The sequence below is a fragment of the Suricata suricatta genome, chromosome 5 (assembly GCF_006229205.1).
Source record: "Suricata suricatta isolate VVHF042 chromosome 5, meerkat_22Aug2017_6uvM2_HiC, whole genome shotgun sequence".
Lineage (NCBI taxonomy): Eukaryota > Metazoa > Chordata > Mammalia > Carnivora > Herpestidae > Suricata > Suricata suricatta.
Genome location: NC_043704.1, coordinates 146437030 through 146457395, shown reverse-complemented (window position 1 = coordinate 146457395; position 20366 = coordinate 146437030). Strand labels below are relative to the sequence as shown.

The 20366-nt window shown below is 42.2% G+C and overlaps 1 protein-coding gene across 14 annotated transcripts in view; it reads left to right on the top strand.

The window, feature by feature from the left end:
* The window catches only part of ARPP21 (cAMP regulated phosphoprotein 21), a 152991-nt gene extending 138282 nt beyond the window's left edge, over positions 1-14709 (top strand). For all 14 annotated transcript variants that reach the window (XM_029940468.1, XM_029940467.1, XM_029940464.1 and 11 more), the window contains 2 exons: positions 12596-12744; positions 13894-14709. In XM_029940468.1, coding sequence (XP_029796328.1) covers positions 12596-12744; positions 13894-14151 — 407 coding nt within the window. In that variant the 3' untranslated portion in view covers positions 14152-14709. The remainder of the gene's footprint in view (positions 1-12595; positions 12745-13893) is intronic.
* The last annotated feature ends 5657 nt before the right edge of the window (positions 14710-20366 follow it).

Sequence of the window (20366 nt, the reverse complement as noted above, 5' to 3'; positions counted from 1 at the left end):
TTTTAAAATGCTTGTACTCCATTGGGGTGCTTATAAAGCAATGAAGCATGTGGAATGTGAGTAGCACCCTCGGATGTTTTAGGTTAAAGGGAAAAATTAACAAGTGAATGATCTGAATCATTGCTCTTCCTACCCTGGAGCAGGCCGTTAAAAAATGAAACTGCTCTGTCATGGGGAGACAGCCTGCCCCAAAGGGGTGATTGAAAGAGCCTTCTGGACACACCATGTGTCCCACAATTTCATTTTCACCTTAATTATTGTGAAATCAGATTTACGTGTTGACTATGGCCTTCTATTCCAGCTGAAAAGATGAACACATTTGTATTTGTGTAGACGAGGCTGAAGACTTCTGATCACTGTCTCAGTCCAGATGAAACAACACTTTTATTTAACAGTTCTTGACATGGTGAGATTAAAGGTATTTCTTATTGCCGTTACCAAGGATTATGGAGATGAACGGAAAGTGTCTCTTTATTGTCGCTTAGAGTTGTGACATCATCTGCTACCAGGGGCTTTGTTTTGGGGTCATCTGTTGAATATTGATAAAGAGACAGAATTTTAGGGAGTCAGAAGTCATGTTGCTCAGACTCTATAAAGAGACCAGTACAAAGGTTTACCTTCACAGTGTTCTTGGAGTTGTAGGTAGAATGCATACATTTTTATCAAGCTTGTGGTGGGCTTTGTTTTGTTTTGTGTTATCTACACATTACATAATATAGAGACAATCACTCACTCTTGGGTTGTAAGTGAATATAAATAAATTGAACTTTTAAATTTTAGCATGCTGAGGTTCAAAACGGATCATATTTATTCAGACCTGAAGGGAAAAAAAGGAAAAATCAGAAAAAATATACCTTGAAAACATTAGCCCTTGGCATTTTTGCACGTCTGTTCAAAGAGTATGTGTCCAACGTGTAACAGAAGACATCTTACTGAGGCTTGTTTTGTTTTTGTTTTTATGGAAATTTCACTTGATTGCCTACTTCAGTAGATAATATAGAGCAGGTCATCATATCAATGGATTCTATTGATTGATTTTGAATAGAGAGTTCATTGGACAAGGGGCTTCTCATTCACTTCTAATCAAGACTTCCTTCATTATTTCAATTCATTATTGAACGGAACACTTATCAGATTCATAAAATGACTAAGGACCTCTTTCCTTCAGCTTCTTGTCAGAACTTACCTTGGGTATCTTCTGTTGCTTTCTCAAATTCTGTTCCAGCATTTTGTCACGCCTCCTCATAAGCTCTCTGAGCTGTCTTATGTCTTCAATAAACTTGGCAGAGAGGAAAGACCCAAGCTATTTTACTGCTAAGTCAGATGAGGTGTGTAATAGTGAGGAGGTGACACTGATCAGCTGGGTGGGAGGGAAAATGCAGACTCTCTGTCACTCAGGTCCCAAACTTCCCGATTGGGTGTATCCCTTGATGTTTAATGTACTGTGACTCCTGACAAGTTCATACATTTTCTAATTCTTTCCTGATTTTTAAATCTTTTACTTTTTACTTCATTTTCCAAAATAGAAAAACTCTTCCATTCACCCCATGTCAAAACAGCAGCAGCACAAACCCACAAAATCCTGTCAACCCTATGTGCCCCTCTAGCTCTCTGCTCTGTTCTCTGCTCACAGCTTGGTCGCACTGTCAGACTTTTCAAAGGAATCCCCTTTCTTTCTTCTCCTTCTGGCTTGCCTGCTTTGTCCATCACTGCCTTTGCTTTTGTCAAGATCACCAGGATATTTTTGAACCACAGGAATCATTTCCTCTCTCTCAAAAATTTTATAGCATGAGCCATTGACACGTTTCCCTTTCTTGAAACACATCTCTCCCTTTTTTCGCCTTCCTACCATTCTCTTCTTGTTCTCCCAATTTTCCTATCACTCCTCATTCTGCTATTCAGGTGTCATGTTCTCAGATCAGTATCTGAATCCTGATGTGCCTTAAGGGCTCCATGTGGTGTGTCTCCCCAGCCTGGATTCATGTACTCATGAATATACCATTTCCAAGAGCAACAGTGCCCTGAGGACGTCTGAATCTGCACCTCTAAGACAGGCTGAGGGTCTGAGCTCTAGAACTCTCTTGCTCCTGTGTTTCCCGCTTTATCTCCATTTCCTGTCCCACTTGTATTTGCATTCACAATGAAGGCACTACAGTCAACTTTCCCAACCAAAACAGAATGTGAGGTTGACTCTTGGGTTTCTCCTTCCTGTCACTCCTCCCTACAGCTCCTAGATGCCAGCGTCGGATGGTTCACATGCTAAGTATCTCTGATGTGTCCATTCTCTCCACCCGTACCATTCCTGCTTGGTGCATGTCTTCATTGTCTCTGCCCTAGGTGATTGCCATGGCCTCCCAGGAGGAGATTCTCTACCTCCAGGTATGCAACCCCCAAGTAACTCCTGAGGAACCTTTATGAAGTGGCCATTCACCATTTCATTGGTCAGCTTATAAACCTTACATGGTACCCTAAATCTTTCAACCTTAAGTTCCAGTTTCATAAATGGTATTCAAAGTCCTAGGATTTGAACCCAGCTCCCCTTCTCTCCCCTTGTACTGCCTCTTCTCATTTCTAACCTGCTGCTGCCTCTAAATACTTACAGTTCTTAAACATATTTCCCACATCTCTTGGCTTTTCCCATGCTGCTCCATATGTTTTATTTATTTTTGAGAGAGAGAGAGAGACAGAGTTCAAACAGGCAGAGAGAGAGGGAGACACAGAAACTGTAGCAGGTTCCAAGCTCTGAACTGTCAGCACAAAGCCTGATGCAGGGCTTGAACTCAGAAACTGTGAGATCATGACCTGAGCAGAAATCGAACGCTCAGCTGACTAAGCCACCCAGGTGCCCCATGTGTTGTACTTCCTTTATTATGATTATTCCCACTTCATCCCACTCCATTAGCAAACACTGACTCCTATTCTAATACCAGGTCCAAAATGATGTCCTGGAAGCCTTCCCTCACAGGCTCCCCATTTCCTCACTCACACCGCAGGCACATCTCCCTGTCAGGGATCCTAGAGTCCGAGACAGGCTTCCATCCTAGGGCCATCCTAGTGTTCTGCAAGTTTCTGTTCACATCTGGGCCCACCACTTGCCTAAGCTGTCTGAATGGCTCTTATAATCATCCTTATGCCAAACATCAAAGAAAAGAGTAAATAAGATTTGAAAAGGAAGGATTAAAAAACCAGAGAAACTGAACTGAAAATCTGGTTGTGTGACATTGAATTTAGGTCGGTGGTATCACTGTGCTGAGCTGGCTCATTGTGGCTCACAAGCAAACTGTTAAAAAAAAAAATCAAGAATCTTGCCAGCGAGTTGTTAAGATGTTTGTAGCTTGAAATGGGTCATGGTGGGAATGTTTACACCAGGGAAATTGGCAAGAGCTATAAATCAGGGCTTTTGTTTTGCAGAGTCAGTTTTCCAGTGGCTAACTGGTATTCAGTCTACTTCCATCAAGCATCTGATACCGAAAACTACAAGATGCCAATTCCTCACAATTCACATCGTAAATTTCTTTCAGTGCATGTCCCTTCCCTCCATTCCTACCTCCCCTGCATTAGTTCAGGTCCTCCTTGTCCCTGCCCTAGATCAGTGTTGTTGCCTCTGAGAAGGCCATACCACTAGAACAATAATACTCTTAAATCTACCACAGAGGTTTGGATAGGAACTCTTGGCAGTCTGGAATGGAAGAAAAGAAAATTATTTTTGGCTATTTGGGAAAAATCATGGAGAATGCACTCTTATATCAAGGAGGCACTTCCGATTCCCATGAGTTGCCTGGAAACTCGTTTTCCTAGTTGCAGTGATAGATAGATTTCCACTCATTGAATCTGCGTCCACAGCACTTATTTTCAAAATAGTTAGCGGGGCCAAGTTGTAGCCTGCAGCCCTGCAACAGGGACGGTCCCTTGATCATAGTGACGTTAACCCCGTGACATCTGACTTCACGACTATCCTGTTGGAGCCGCCGATCAACACCAAATCATCAGTGAAGATGCCCACTGGGTGGGCCCGATATTACGGGGCCAGTGATTAGAGCCATTTCCAACCCTGACTTTGCCCCAAGCCTCTTCTGAGAAGAGAGGTCCTCACGGTGTCTCGGCGGCACTGGGCTGTCACCCAGCCTGGCTGTATGATACCCGTGGTTAACTCAGACACAGGTGCAGAGACGCAGGGACCCGGCTTTATCTTCTTGCAGCAGCCTCGTTAAGAAAGTAAAACATTTGCGGGCTTTTATGCAGCTTTTCTCCCTCTGGGTCGCTGCAGCTCTCTGGCTGTCAGCACGGCACTCCGGGCCGGGAAGGTTCAGAGAATGACTTCAATAATATGACAGCCTCTTCCATTTAAAATGGGATTCAGTGCGGCTCCTGTCGGAGGCATTCATTGAAAGTCCATGAATGATTCATTCCTGTAGTCATTCAACAATGTCTCTCATGTTTGCCCTGATTTAAAAAAAAAAAAAAGACAGAGAAAGAAAACCAGCTTTGTAGTTGCGATAACATGGATCAGGATGGTATAATTGCAGTGAAGAGGCCCCCGAGCTGGCAGTAATAGGCTGGTTCATCTGATGTGCACTGCCATTAGAAAATGACCCATGCGGGGATGTTCTCAGGGGACAGGAGAGAGGCTTTAAGAATTACAGTCTGTGCGGCGTGAAAGCTAATGAGCAAAAGAACACGTGTGAAGGAAAGCCACAGCTTCAGGAAGCATACTCCCACGTAGAGCCTGTCACAGCCTTCCTCAAATTCATTAGGTTGGACTGGTCTTTGCCAGGACATGAGCTGCATCACATCCATTCCCGTGCAGAGTCCCTTTGGGTCATTCTGCATCATGTCCCTATGAAATGAAAACAACAGGATAATAGATGGAGAGGAGAAGAAGAGGAAGCGTGTAGACACAGCCCGTAAATGAGGTGGAGGCAGATGTTTACACAAAGACGAAAGAAGACCTGATGGGCTTTAACCAAAAGAAAAAAGGGAAAAAAAAAAAGCAGTTGATTGCACTTCTCCTCCTGAAGTTGTAGGGACCATTTTATGCTATTTTACCTCATCTGTAAGAACAGAATAGTATCTGATTATTGTTTCCAGGCTGGGTATTTTTTTCATATTTCTCAATTTTTTGACAGATTTAGAGATAAAAAAATGTTTTCCAATCTAGTTTATACTGCTCTTTTGTGTTTTGTTGTTGTGGGTTTTTTGTTTGTTTTAACGTTTTATTTATTTTAAGAGAAAGAGAGAGAGAGCGCCTCAGCAGGTGAGGAGAAGAAAGAGAGAGAGAGAGAATCCCAAGCAAGTTCCATGCTGTCAGCATGGAGCCCGTTGTAGGGCTCGATCTCACGAACCATGAGATCGTAACCTGAGCAGAAATCAAGAGTCAGGCGCTGAACTGACTGAGCCATCCAGGCGTCCGAGTATACTACTCTGCTGTTTTAAACGTCCTACTTAGGGTTTAGGTCACATAGATTGAGAGTTTGGCATAGTGGCAAGTGCTTCAAAAGATTAACGCTTCGTTTGTCAAAGTTGAGCCCAATTGGCCTATGTTGTCACACCTGGGATTTATCACCTGGGATTTGTACTGGGACAGGCCCGCATCTGCAAAGGCCAGAATCACATGTCTCCCTTAGTGTCTGAGGGGCCCTGTTTCTGGGAGGCCTGAAGTGAGATCTTGATTGAGGCCATTATCCACCTTACATGAGTGTGGGGTGACATTACCCCAAATCCGCCTCCCTAAAGCATAAGACAGTGCTTCCTCTTTCAAAAAACCATAGCGATACCATGCTATCATGCTGCATATCCATTCTCTCTATCCAAGGCTACCTTGAGCCCCAAGATGCTATAGATAGAGGAAGCTGGAAAGGACTCCCCGTCATAGAGACAATGGCCTAGTAACAAGTAAAAGTTGGAAGAAAGCCAGAGTATTCACAGAATTAGAAAGCATAATGAAAGCTCTATAAACTCCAGAGGTAGAACCGTCTCTAAGTGGCCTGGGGGATCTCCAGGCCTTCATCTGACATCCCAGGTCAGATGCAGAGCCTCTATGTACCTCTTTTCTCTTGCCTATTTTTATCTTTTCAGACTACTAATACTTGTTTTGTTTCCAAAGGCCAAGCGCCTTTCCCAGAGGCAACCAGTTGGCTAGAACAGTCAAATGGTAATTCTTTCATTTAATATAGGCATAAGTTACTTTTGCCTGATATTTTAAGATCGTTTTGAGAAAACAGTCCAGAGTAACTATACAAAGTCTTCAAAGAGTGTGAGGAGAGCTATTATTCGAAATGGTCCTAGAAATTGAAAACTATAGTGTCAACTTATTAGAAACTAATGAAGTGAATGAAGAGACTAGAGTCTGTTTGACTTACCCCTACCCTTTTCCAACCCAACTGCTTGTCTGGTGTCCCCTAATCTGAGAAATAAGACTTTGAAAATGTTATTGAGTGATTTGATTTGGTTTTGACAGGGAAGTCATGCTTTCCTTTGATTTCCTTTCTTTGATACTAACAAGATCGTCTTCAGCAAAGTGTGAATCATAAGTCTTGTCTGCTTAATTGTTTTAATTACTGAGAAATAATGCAATGAATTGCCACTAACTACCCGACACACTAAAGGACTTGTTAGGGTATGAGAATTAGAATAGTGTATAATAAATAGTTCTATAATTTAGTGAGTATCAGCAAGGGTGATGATGTCAGAAAACCACAACTAAAATTCAAGCCTTCTCTCCTAGTAGCTGTGTGTCCTTGAAAAAGCCCTACACCTCTCTAAGTCAGTTTTCTCTTCTGTAAAAAGAATTTAATAATAGTGGCTGTCTCATAATAACATTCTCATGACAAAGGGTAAAAGCATTTAACTCACTGTTTGGATTAGACTAAGTGATCAACAAATATAACTGATTATCTCATCTATAATGGGAAATCTTCAAAAACGCTGAAAGTGTAAAGGAATTGATGGGAAACCAAGAACCAGAACTGGGAAGATACTGGAAAATGTCACAAGGTGCAAACTATAAAAATTCAGCAGAGGGAGAAGTCAGTTCTGAATCAGCATTTTTCTTCATATTCTTCACCAGCCCTGCCATAGTTGACCTACTGTAATTCCATTTCAAAGCTATTTACAAAGAGCAGAATTGGGATTCAGTGATAACTCATGTGTTCCCTAGGAACTTGGAAAAATATTGACATCTTATCATTTCAAGATAAGTAACTTTTATATTAAAAATTATTGATTTTAATATTTGAAGACAGCCCACCATGTTAAGAATATTTTACTTACTAAACACAGCATGTATATTACAGTGCTCGGGTGCATTGGTGGAAGTGATAAGAACTGGCTAGCTTCTCATTATTTTGTTTTATAGACACTTGCCCTCTTAATTACTCATTTCCCCCCTTCACATGTAACCAACAACAGCTGAAGCAGCGATACCCTGAAGATACAGTTTGCTACTTTGCCATTTCATTCAGTTTCCAATGGTTGGATCTGTAACAGAGTATTCAAATACTAGTTAAAATAAGGTCTGTCACAATCTTGCCAACTTATAGTCCCTCATCAATTTACATTCTGATTTTTCATAATTGTGGTGTATGAGGAGAAATATTTCCTTGACAGAATAGAAATGAATTCTCCTCAGACTACAAAGAGTAGTCAATAACTGTTGTATTTCACTAAGAACACTCTTACATCTCAGATTGATAAGATCCAGATATTTAAAAAAAAATTTTTTTAATGCTTATTCATTTTTGAGAGACAGAGAAAGACAGAGTGCGAGTAGGGGAGGAGCAGAGAGAGAGGGAGGCACAGAATCTGAAGCAGGCTCCAGGCTCCGAGCTGTCAGCACAGAGCCCGACACAGGGCTCGAACTCACTGACTGCAAGATCATGACCTGCGCTGAAGTCAGATTGCCCAACTGACGTGGCTACCCATGTGCCCCAGATCCAGACATTTTTAATCTTACAACCCTTCAATCTCAGCAGAGTGCATTTTTTTATTTGATAGGATCCATTTGTCCATTCCTAACCTTTTTACCTTCAGAAAACAAATGATACACGGGACTTGAAAATTGAATTAATCTTGGCTGAAAAAGAAATAAAACTGGCTAATGTCTTTACGATTTCCATAGCAAGCCTACGGGGCAGCTACTGTGGCTGTTTCTGCTTTGTAAGATGCATTATATCCCGCAAATCCTCAATAAATATGAAAAAGTGATCATTTCACAGCCAAGAATTGACAAAGTGGAACATATTTCTCATTTGAACAGACGAGATAAGCAGGTTCCCTCCAGTTCTGCCATCTCGCCTTCGGGCAGGTTGTGTCCCGGGCAGATGTTGTTAGTTCATTCTTAGGTCACTGGTCTCGCATTTCTATTGGTCTATTTCTGGACCAGGGCTCAGATTCACATTCCAAAAAGCCTCCTGTCTTCACGGCCATCCTGCTACCCACCATCTGTAATGTAATTTAAAGAAATGGGTAGCTCCACGGAAACCATTCTAGGTATAGATCTCTTGCCTGGGGAGCATGTTGAGAAATGGATGGGATTCATAAATGTAAATTGGGCTTCCCCTCACTTAAGTTTTTGTTTTGAAGCTTCAGAGCATTATTCGCTTCCCCCATAAGTCTTTATGTGCCTTAAGTGTGTTTACTGTGTGGCCCCAGTGCGGAGCTGGTGGCTCATGGCTCTTTCTGCACAACTGAGTCTTTACATTCACAAGTCCTCCTTGCTTGGGGAGGGAGCCACTGTTGTGCACTGCATCAGTGCTCTTGGCAACGATGCATCACACCCTCAGGTCTGGGCCTGGACTGCGATGGGGCCACACAGCCTCCAGAAGCTTTTGCTCTCCTTGAATATTATTTGAGGTGGACTTCCTTTTCCTAGCAAGACGTTCTGCTCCTGTAGTTCTAAACAGCTATATTATCATAAGACTCGGCATCTGGGTGGCTCAGTCGGTTAAGCATCTGACTCTTGGTGTTGGCCCAGGTCATGAGCTCGTGGTTTGTGAGTTTGAGCCCCATGTCAAGCTCCAGGCTGATTCTCTCTCTTTCTCTCAAACTAAATAAATAAACTTTAAAAAAAAGACTTATTTTCCTTTCACCCCAATTTTGGTTAAGAGCTGGTATGATAAATGAATCTCTCATAGGTTATATCAGTTTATTTTTGAGCATTTTGAAGATGACTATGAGAGAATGGAAGGGTTCAATAAGCAAATACATCAATAATCTTTTGAAGCAAGGCCATGCCTCTCTTCTCCCTTCCCCCCTTCATCCCTCCTCTCTTTTTGTTCCCATCTTAGCTATGCATGTTCTGCAAAACCCACGGGCTTTCACCATATTCCAGATAGAAGTCAGAATTTTAAAAGACATTCTTCACCTTTTCAACCTGTGCTTTGAGTCTCCAGCCAGAAATAAGGCTCTATTATATTTACATGGACTGTAAAGTGTGTTCACATTGTCTGTTCTTTGCTATGGAATTAAATGATAAGGAAGACTATTGGCAATAATTTTTCTACATTTGTATCAAGTTATTTTCCTACACGTAAAACAATTCTTGCAAGAATGAGTTTGATACGGCTAGGAATAATATCATAATAAAAATAGTAAAGTAGCAGAATTTTTCAGGGCCAATAGATATATGCATTAGGGTGATATATCTAGGCAGGGGAAATAATAGAAAAAAATTGTTTGCAAGGAGAGGTGTACCTCAGAGATGTGGCAGGTTCAGGTACAGACCACCGCAACGAAGTGAATATTGTAATAAAGTGAGTCAAACTAATTTTTTGGCTTCCCAGTGCATATAAGAGTTATGTTTGCACTGTACTGTAGTCTATTAAGTATAGCACAGCATTATGTCTAAAAATGCAATGTGCATACCTTAATTAAAAAACACCCATGGCTAAAACAGGCTAGCCATCATCTGAGCTTTCTTCAAGGTGCAGTCACTGGTCACTGATCACAGACCACCATGACAAACAGAGTAATGAAAAACTCTGAAATGCTTTGAGAATTACCAAAATGTAGCACAAAGAAGAGAGCAAGCAAATGCTGTTGGAGAAATAGTACTCATCTGAAGGAAGGTTGCCGCAAACCTTCCATTTGTAGAAAATGCAGTATCCACAAAGCGTGTTAAAGCAAAGCTCAATGAAACAAGGTATGTCTGCAGTGTTAAAATAAATGTCTCCCAGATGCCTCTGCATACAAGGCATTCTGGGAAATAGTGAGGACCATGACGTGGCTTTCATTCTAATTTCTTTTTCTTAATTTTTAAATATTTTATTTATTTTTGAAAGAGAGACAGACAGCATGAGCAGGGGAGGGTCAGAGAGCAAAGGAGTGTACACAGAATCCGAAAACAGGCTCCAGGCTCTGAGCTGACAGAACAGAGCCTGACGTGGGGCTCAAACCCATGAACTGTGATATCATGACCTGAGCTGAAGTTGGACGCTTAACCGACTGAGCCACCCAGGCACCCCTCATCCCAGTTTCTTGTTCCCAGGTCTGGTGGGTGTTTTGTATCACCTGTAACCTTCCAGGTGTGCAGCCCCGTGAGCTGATGTTCTTAGTCTTATGTAGGCCTGCAGAGCATGTCCAGGGAAGGCTTTGACTTTGGGCACAAAGTAAATGGAAACAGTCATAACCCTTAATTATATTCTTAATGTGTGATGTCCTTTTAAAAACTTAAAATAACTCGGTAAGTTAAAACCACTTGGAAACTGAAGTAGGGTGACGAATATGAATGTCAAACAATGGGACACAGAAAGATCAAAAGTGTTTTTCTAAATTCCACCCTTGTCCCCCAGCCCGCAGTGGCAGGCTCAGGGCCAGGCCTACGAGCTTGGCTTTTCCCCAGACATGTTGTTCTCTCAGGTGTTCCAGACTGAAGACAGCTCGTCTCCATCTCGTGTGACCAACGGAGCCCATCTCCTAACTCAGGGACTAGTTGCAAGCCATTGTTTCCACAAAATTTCTAAGTTGAGTGAAGGTTCTTGTATGTAGGCCAAAGGAGAACAAGATATTGTCCTCTGCAAAGACTAGAAAGTAATTTTATCTGTCGTCCATAGAAAGTTAAAACTCTCACATGCACTCAAAATGCAGATCATTTATTAACAATGCATATTGATTGTTTTGATTTTTTAAATCTGGTGATCAACCATAACTTAGTGTTTGTGTTTTAATTTTTTTAATGTTTTATTTATTTTTTATACAGAGAGAGACAGAGCATGAGAGGGGGAGGGGCAGAGAGAGAAGGAGACACAGAACCAGAAGCAGGCTCCAGGCTCTGAGGTAGCTGTCAGCACAGAGCCTGATGCGGGGCTCGAACCCACGAATGTGAGATCTGACCTGAGCCGAAGTCGGAGGCTCAGCCGACTGAGCCACCCAGGCGCCCCAATCTAAGAGAATTGTGTTAAGTCAGTAGTTCTACTTTCTCTAAAGAGTAGGCTTCGTAGTATGAGCTCTGGAAAGACCATATTTTACATCATGAAATGAAACTGTTTTATTTTTCTACCACCCCATCACTTTCACCAAACTCATGACCTTCTTCCGAGAATTTATGAGAACAGTTCACATCTTTTAGGAACGCGTTTCGGGGGGCCTGGGGGGCTCAGTTGGCTAGACATCCCACTCTTGATCTCAAGTCCAGCCATGATCTCACGGTATATGAATTTGAACCCTGCATCAGGCTCTGCACTGACAATATGGAGCCTACTTGGGAATTCTCTCTCCCTCTCTCTACTCCGCCCCTGCTCTTGCTCTCTCAAAATAAATAAATAAAAACTTTGTGTAAAAAAAGGAATGCATTTGAAGCCACTTGGGGTGGGGATTAAAATAATCACAAGAAATAAATTGTGATCCACTTCAAAGAAAAGAAAGAAAAGAAAAGAAAGAAGCCCAAGCAACTGACCTACTCAAAAGGACACAACAGATACATTTTTTAAGTGCTGCATTCTGTATTATCTATTCATTGTACATGGTCACTTATTGGAGTGTTTTACCAGAATGTTCTCCTGGGAGCTGGTGTTGAAACAGAATAAAAAGCATGCCATATCTTCCTCTAGTTGCTGCCTTTTGTCTAAGGCATTGAATTAGTCAGAGTGGTGAATCATTTTGTTCACTAGGGCAAGAACGATAGACACTTAACAAACAGTAGGATGATCACTGGGTAAAATGTGCTTTTGCTGAAAGGTGAGGTTGTAAGAGAATGAGTCAATTTAATTAGAAGAAAAACCACTTGATCATGTACGAATACTCCAAATACCATTGAAACAGAGCAAACAACAAACACCGGAGGTATAATTTAGAGCTGTCAAACGATACCAACACAGGTTCCTGTCTTTGTACCATAAAAAAAATGTACCGTCATCCAGTCATCTTCACTGGACCATTCTGCATCAGGATGTGAATATCAGTGATTTTTTTAGGCATAGTATCTTGTCCCTTCTTAGCACAAAAGGACACCTTCCTAGGCAATAAGTATTTGGATAATACAGGGCTGAAAGGAAGCCTGGGAGGTCCAAAGGGTGCCTTGCGACCGAGTGCTCTGATGCCATGAAATATCACTTGCGTTCTTCCTGGCTCAGGCAGTTCAAAAGGTGGTTTTTCTTTGCAGGTTACCAGCCAGTCCTGCCTGGACAACAAGGGTTCCAGGGTGTCATCGGAGTGCAGCAGCCTCCTCAGAGTCAGAGCGTGATGCGCACCCAACCAGGGGCCCCGGTGCAGAGCCTGATGGTCTCCTACCCAGCAATGTCTTCTTATCAGGTGCATGGCAGCAGCTTGGGAAATTGTGGTTTATAAAGTAGCACTTGCCCAACTAGACACTGTGGGGATGCCCTGTAACTGGCTGGTTGGCAGGGTGGTGGGTGCAGGGCCGATGGTTGACTTTGAATCGAGATCAGAAGAAAAGTAGAGAATGGGGGACATGCATGCTTCTCTAACGATGGTGGTGGATGTCCTGCTAATGGTATTTAAACTTCTCTTTGTGGAAGAAAATTCTATAGTCTAAAGTGTTATTCACGAAGACCTTTGGATAGGCCATTGATATTTTGCCTACTTGGGAAAAAGCCTTCATGACAAACGTCCATTCATTTTTGTACACAGCCTCTGAAAACTCACTCATTTTACCACAATTTTAATTTAAAAGAAATAGAGTGTCTCAGATTTATTTAAAGGGCATGTGGATAGGGCCTACCAACTGCATTTTCTTGACTAAACCCATCCTAGGTTTTTAAAAAATGCCACACACCATTTTGTGATTTACGTCTTGAAATATACTGAAGGGTTAGGGAAATGCTTTGGTCATGAGAATTAGCTGCACCAGCTACTTCTGACCCGGAAATGAACAAACAAACACCAACAAACCAACAAACCAAAGCAAAATAAAAAGTTTGTCCTCAGGCCTTCTACACTGACAGTACTTATTCACGTCGCATCGGTTCCTACCTTCAGCTTCGTGCTCTCTGAAGTTGAAGTGAGCTAAGTCCTGGGACAACAGCCCCTTTTGCTATAGATGACACCAGGCCAATTTATCTGCAGAAAACCAGGATGGGAATGCGGCTTTCCAGGCCATGTGACAGCCAGAGCAGGAGAGCCAATCCAGTCCCTGGAGGGTAACAGGAGAGGAAGGAAGGAAGGAAGCTCAGAACCAACACCTTCCGAGCATTCACCAGACAGGTCCCAGCACCGACACATCATCCCTGCAAGATGTTCAGTGGCCCTTTGAGCAGGTGTCATTTTGCTAATGGTCTAGGGAATCAGAGAGGTTATGTGACTTGCCCAGTGTAAAACAGCTGAGGGTGACCAGTTAGGTCTAACCCAAATGCTTGAGTACATTTTGTGACACTGCAGCAGCCCCCTGGACCTGCAAAGCCAACCTCTTCACGAAGGGCTCTCTCTTGTGTCTCCCTCCAGGTGCCAATGACCCAGGGCTCTCAAGGACTGCCTCAGCAGTCCTACCAACAGCCAATCATGCTACCTAACCAGGCAGGCCAAGGGTCCCTCCAGGCCACCGGGATGCCTGTGTACTGTAGCGTCACACCGCCGACCCCTCAGAACAACCTTAGGCTGATCGGTCCACACTGCCCCTCCAGCACTGTCCCCGTGATGTCAGCCAGCTGCAGGACAAACTGTGCAAATGTGAGCAACACCGGGTGGCAGGTCAAATTCTGAGCGCTTTGGCTGTGGCATGTTTCTTGAGATGACTCATGGCCACCGAGGCAAGAGGAGCAAGGTGGGACACTGGCCGAGGACTTTTGTATTCACTCAACACTCAGATGGTCGCTGCCGATATTCTGTAAAAACAACAACAACAACAACAACACACACACACACACACACAAAGACTAATACACACATTAGCTGGTTAATGGTGCATATTTCTGTCATGTCTGCTAGATATGCCTTTATAGCTTAGCTAGTGACATGAATTCATCAAGGTAAGATTTTCTCCTACCACTAAACACCACTGTGTAGATTATAATATCCTTCATTTGGATTATTAGTTTTGTACTTTGTGTTGAGTTTGTGATGCTAAAAGTATTTAAAAATTATATACTGAAATCACATTGTACCAAAGCTGTAGTGGGAAAGAAAAGAATTGATGAATGGAAGGAATAATTTATATACACCATAGAGTTTTCTTTTTTTTATGGATATATACTGTATTGTAGTGTTGAATCAAAATAAAACTATTTGACCTTATGGAGGAAGGTCATGTTTTTACCACCAGTTTGGTTCACTCTCTGTTCCAATATGTGTTTGCTTATGTGTCACCATTGTCCCCTTGGAACACTATTTCATGCACAATGCAAAGTAAAGATGTTCCAGGTGTTTGTAAATGAATTGGCATCACGTTGGGAGATGCGGTAGGCAAACACCTAACCAATTGTAGTTTCTTGTCCTAATGTGACAGGAGTCCTGGAAATAAGATGGCTTCTATCTTATTCATTCATTGACTTCACGTTTTTGAAACGTACACCTTGATTTTAGTTTTAGGGGTATTGAGTGCACGTAGCTATACTTCCCCCAGTTCCAAAAACCCGAGTGACTTGATAATAGCTGCCCTACACCAAACCGTGTTCACCCCATTCTACTTGGGAAACAAGATTTCTTTTTGTTTAGAGGGAAATCAGAAGAGGCATGGACTAATTCTATCAATTGTATTGGGTCACACAGTGCAAAGTGCCATTAGTTTTAAGAGTGAGTCCGTAATTCAAAGGTGCTAATGTTTATCTGAGTAACTGAAAAGAAGAGAAAATAAAACAAGAATTTAGTAACAAAGACTTAGAACATTGGGGAAAAAAACATCTAGAAGAAGCCTGCTTTTATCTAATCCTAAAATGTTTATTTAATCCCCTATGGATTCTGCAGGTAAAATTGATTTATGACAACCTTTGAAAAATAATAACAGAACATCAACTATTAGCCTTGGCCCTTCGGGGAAGTATTTATTGGGGGAATATAACCTCACAGCTTTCGCTTTGCTATCACAGTACAATGGTTTATAGTGATCTCTTTTATACTCTCTGCCTACAAAACCATTATGGCCAATGAGAGGGGTATGGAAAGGGTATCTGGATAATCCCCATTGTCCTTCATATTATCACATGTCCTATATTATATCTTTCCATTTTCATGTTGATTAGTTGGAGGTAGAGTTAAACTACTAGTTAAAAACTCTACCTGGGAAGGTGCAAGGAAACAAACCACAAGAGGCTTTTTTTTTTAATGTTTATTCATTTTTGAGAGAAAGAAAGAGACACAGCAGGGGGAGGGTGAATGGGGAGGGGCAGAGAGAGAGGGAGACAGAGAATCTAAAGCAGGCTCCAGGCTCTGAGCTGTCAGCACAGAGCCTGACGTGGGGCTCAAACAAATGGACCAGATTGTGAGATCATGACCTGAGCCGAAGTCAAATGCTTAACCGACTGAGCCTCCCAGGTGCTGAAAGAGACTCTTAATGATAGAGAACAAACTGAGGGTTATGGAAGGAGGTGGGTGGATGGGAGTTGGGCAGGATGGGAGGTGAGTATTAAAAAGGGCCCTTGTGATGAGCCCTGGATTTTGTATGCAAGTGATGAATCACCAAATTCTACTCCTGAAACCAATATTGCACTGGTTGACTAAATTTTAAATATTAAGAATATTACCATGGGGCGTCTGGTGGCTCAATCAGTTAAGTGTCTGACTTCACTCAGGTCATGATCTCACAATTTGTGTGTTCGAGCCCCATGTCAGGCTCTGTGCTGACAGCTCAGAGCTTGGAGTCTCCTACAGATTCTGTGTCTCCCCCTCTCTCTGTCCCTCCCATGCTCATTCTCTCTCTCTCTCTCTCTCTCTCTCTCTCTCTCTCTCTCTCAATAATAAATAAAACATTAATTTTTAAAAAAAAATAATATTACCAAAAAAATCTACCTAGAATTTCTTCTTTTTTTTGGTAAAGTTTTACTTATTTATTTTGATAGAGAAAGAGAGAGGGAGAGAGAGGGGGAGGGAAGGAGGAGAAGAGAGAGAGAGGGAGAGAGTCCCACGCTGATAGTTTGGAGCCCATAAACCATGAGATCATGGCCTGAGCCAAAATCAGGAGTGAGATTCCCAACCATGTGAGCCGTGCACGTGCCGCAAGGATTACTGTTTCTTAATTTTATCGTAGCATTTCCTTTTCCAATTAAAGGGGCACGTTCACACATACTCTCATTAGCTTCAATCCTTGTGATGCCTGTCTCTTTTACCCAAATCTCAGTCTTTGTTGTAAAGAAGGCTTACCCATGAAAAACACTATAAAAAGAGGATGTTGCATTTTTTTATGGACTCATTAAACCAATAGGCTGAGAAGTTATTAAACCAACAGCAATGCGTTTGCCTAGTTAATACCTTCCCTTAACGGAAGGAGGAGACTGAGCAACAGAGATTCACTTTAGCAATGTGGTGTCCATTTAGCTTTCTCATCTTGGAGGTGATCCCAGATCTGAACATGGGTCTGAGTGTTTTCTTCCTATTTAGACATTTGACTTTCCTGCATAAAGCCCTTTGTATACTGTTTCCAGGCTGAGCCCTCTTCTCTAAAGAATTGGTAAATTCTAAATTTAGGTACCCAGAATTACATTATTCCAAATCTTATGTTATGTTTGCAGTCTTTTATGCTATGCTACTGGACATGGCTGCGTAGAGAGAATGTTTCATCCATGAAGTGTTTCCAGAACTGATCATCAGAACATTGCAGTCTTTCATGTTGCTTAATAATTTTATCACAATCACATTTTGTAATTGTATATTATTCAGCTCATGAGCTTATATAGAGAGATGTGGAAACATATATATGTAACGATATAGATAAATAGACAGATTCGTCCCTGATGATCCTCTGTGTGAGTGTAAATGAGAGCAAGTTTGACTTATGCACTCATTTACTGGGCAAACTTTTACTGCATACTCGATTCTATCCTAATTATGTGGCACAGTTCCAAATGAGTACAAATAAATTTAAAGCACTTAGATTTATTCTTGTAAGTTTTATCATAACTTAGTTATTCTGTGATAGTTAGAACTAAATGTTCTGACTAGGATGCCAATGAATTCCAGCCATAATTGTTTTATTGTTTTAATATAGTTTCACAGGATATGGGGTGGGATAGGAGAGTGAGTTATGTAACATTATGGAAATGGAATTATGTAATTACTTAGAAGAACGGTTGGAGGATTTCAAAGAAAGTTATAAATCATCATCATAAAAATAAGTGGGGTACACATTCTACAAGCTTTACAGGAGAGATTTGAAGTCTGAAGCAAATATAATCGAATTGCAGAAGGAAGACCATGGCAGAAGAAATGGCTTTGAGATCTAACAAATGCACTTGCAGGGGCCGCTTCCACATTTGGCAGCAGCTAGAGTGTGGTGGAATGTTCTCTGCCCCCAGGTTCCTGCTACCTGTCTGTGGTGCACACAGGTACACCCTGGTCACAGAGGGGAGGCCCAGCGCTCTCCTGTACCCCACCACCTGTCATCACATGTGACGCAATCACCTACAGACCAAGACGAAAGCATTGTAAATACCTTACCCTAAGGGCAGAGTCAAAACAAGTCCTTTGGGTTTTGTTCCCAAGTAACACCTTAGAAAAGTAATTTCTCAAATATTTTCCATGGGAGACCCTTTCCTTGGGTTACAAATAGTTGTTATCTGAGGAAGCTTGTTCCAAGGATAATAATAGTTGGGAAACAAGGTTAATGAAAGTTCAGCAATCCTTGTAAAGACTCTGGTTCTGGAAACCTTTAATATATCACTTTAGAGTATGAATTTCCAAGGGGAAGATATAATTTACACGGTTTCTCACGCCTAGTTCAATGCAATACCTTTCTTTCACAGACTGTATCAAATGAATAATATTTTGAGGAACACATTTTTTTTAATATTTTAATGTTTGTTTTTGAGAGAGAGACAGACAAAGCATGAGCAGGGGAAGGGCTATTTATTTTTGATAGAGAGAGAAACAGAGCATGAGTGGGTAAGGGCAGAGAGAAGGGGAGACAGAATCCAAAGCAGGCTCCAGGCTCTGAGCTGTCAGCACAGAGCCTAACATGGGCCTCGAACTCACAAACTGCGAGATCATGACCTGAGCCAAAGTTGGATGCTCAACCAACTGAGCCACCCAGGTGTCCCAGGGACATATATTTTAAACATTATATTACAGGCCCCTAAAAAGGAATACAATACAGTTCTTTAATCTGTATAAAAAGTATGTTATATATCAACACAAAATATTGCAACCTACTTCAAACTGTGACATCTTTTGGTAAAGTGTGCGCTTACACTTTTGTTCTAGTGTGCGCTCTTTCCTCCACAAGTGTATGAGTCTGGAAGGTAATGCCATATTGCCAATATTTCTGGGCTAACTTTTTAGCCTTAATGTTGAAAGAATGTATATTTATATTTGTATCTAAAATTATGGTATTAGTCATATAGATATATACGTGTAGTTATCTCCAGTGATCTCATACACCTCCCCGAGTGTAAAAGAAGACAAGAGTGATTTATGCATTTTTTTATTCAACCAGCTTTTATTATGCACTTACAGATATCAAGAGGTTGTGCCAGGCTATGGAAGCCCCGCCTTGAGGAAGTTTATGAGTTTTCATAATAAATTATACCAGTATGTCAATGACTAGAAATATAGCCCTCATGAAAAAATGGGATTTTAGCGGTGCCTGAATGGCTTAGTTGGTTAAGCATCTGATTCTTGACTTTGGCTCAGGTCAAGATTCATGAGATCAAACCTGGTATCAGGCTTGTGCTGAGCATGGAGCCTGCTTGGGATTCTCTCTCTCCCTCTCTCTCTCTCTCTGCCCCTCCCCTGCTCACATGTGTGCTTGCTCTCTCTGTCTCTGTCTCTGTCAAAGTAAATAAATAAACATAAACATATAGGATTTGAGGGAAGGAGCAGGTGGCTTCTGGCTAATGCTCTAAGAGGTCTTTGAGCTGTGCTGTGCTGCTTAGATGGAGTGTGGGCAGGCGGACCTGAAGTCACACTCCGAGTCACAACCCCAGGTGAGAGCAAACAGGACCTTGACAGCCACGCCGAGTTAACAGGCCCCCAGGGACTTCTGAGTCAAAGGTGAGAGGATCTGAAAAAGCATGGGCCTCAAAGAGTAGGCTGGGATCGACCCAACAAGGCTCTCCATTCACAAGTGGAGGTGAGCACAATGATAGTTAAGGCGGGGCATTGAACTCTTGCTTCCATCTACCTGGTTGGGAGAAGTCCGAAATGAGTCGTGGCTCTTCCGTTAAGCAGTTCTGTTCCATGCATGGCCTGCATGGACCTGTTCCAGGTTTGGTCTTTCCCTCTTGGACAGGAACTTGTGCATATAAGTGCCGTGATATGCTGCACCCCACCGCACAGCTTGTGTCCCCTCTCAGGGTGAAGGACAGCTGTGAAGTCTGGAGACACTGTGGGAGGCAGGTCAGCAGTATTCAGTGTCCATACACAGTATACAGCGAAATCTGAGACCCACTTCATGTTTGAATAAATGGTGAGAGAGGCCCTGGGTGGCTCAGTCCGTTAAACATCTGAATTCAGCTCTGTCGTAACCCGACCTCAGTGTCACGTTACTTTACTGAGCCCGGCGTTGAGGCACCAATTGTCATAACCCTGCTCGTCCCTGGCGATTGGTGGTACCTGTTTCGTCAGACAGGCAGGGGGAGGGAGGGAGAGAAAAAGGGGGCAGGAGAGGGAGATGCAAAGAGTAAAGACAGAACTCACGGTTCTCCGGTTCTCCGATCAGGCAAAAGAGAGCGTTTATTCAAAGAACTGTTCTTTATATAGTCTTCACGGGGCGGGGAACAAGGCAAGCTGACCTAGGCAGGCTACAGAGTCAAATGCATATCAAAGAAGCG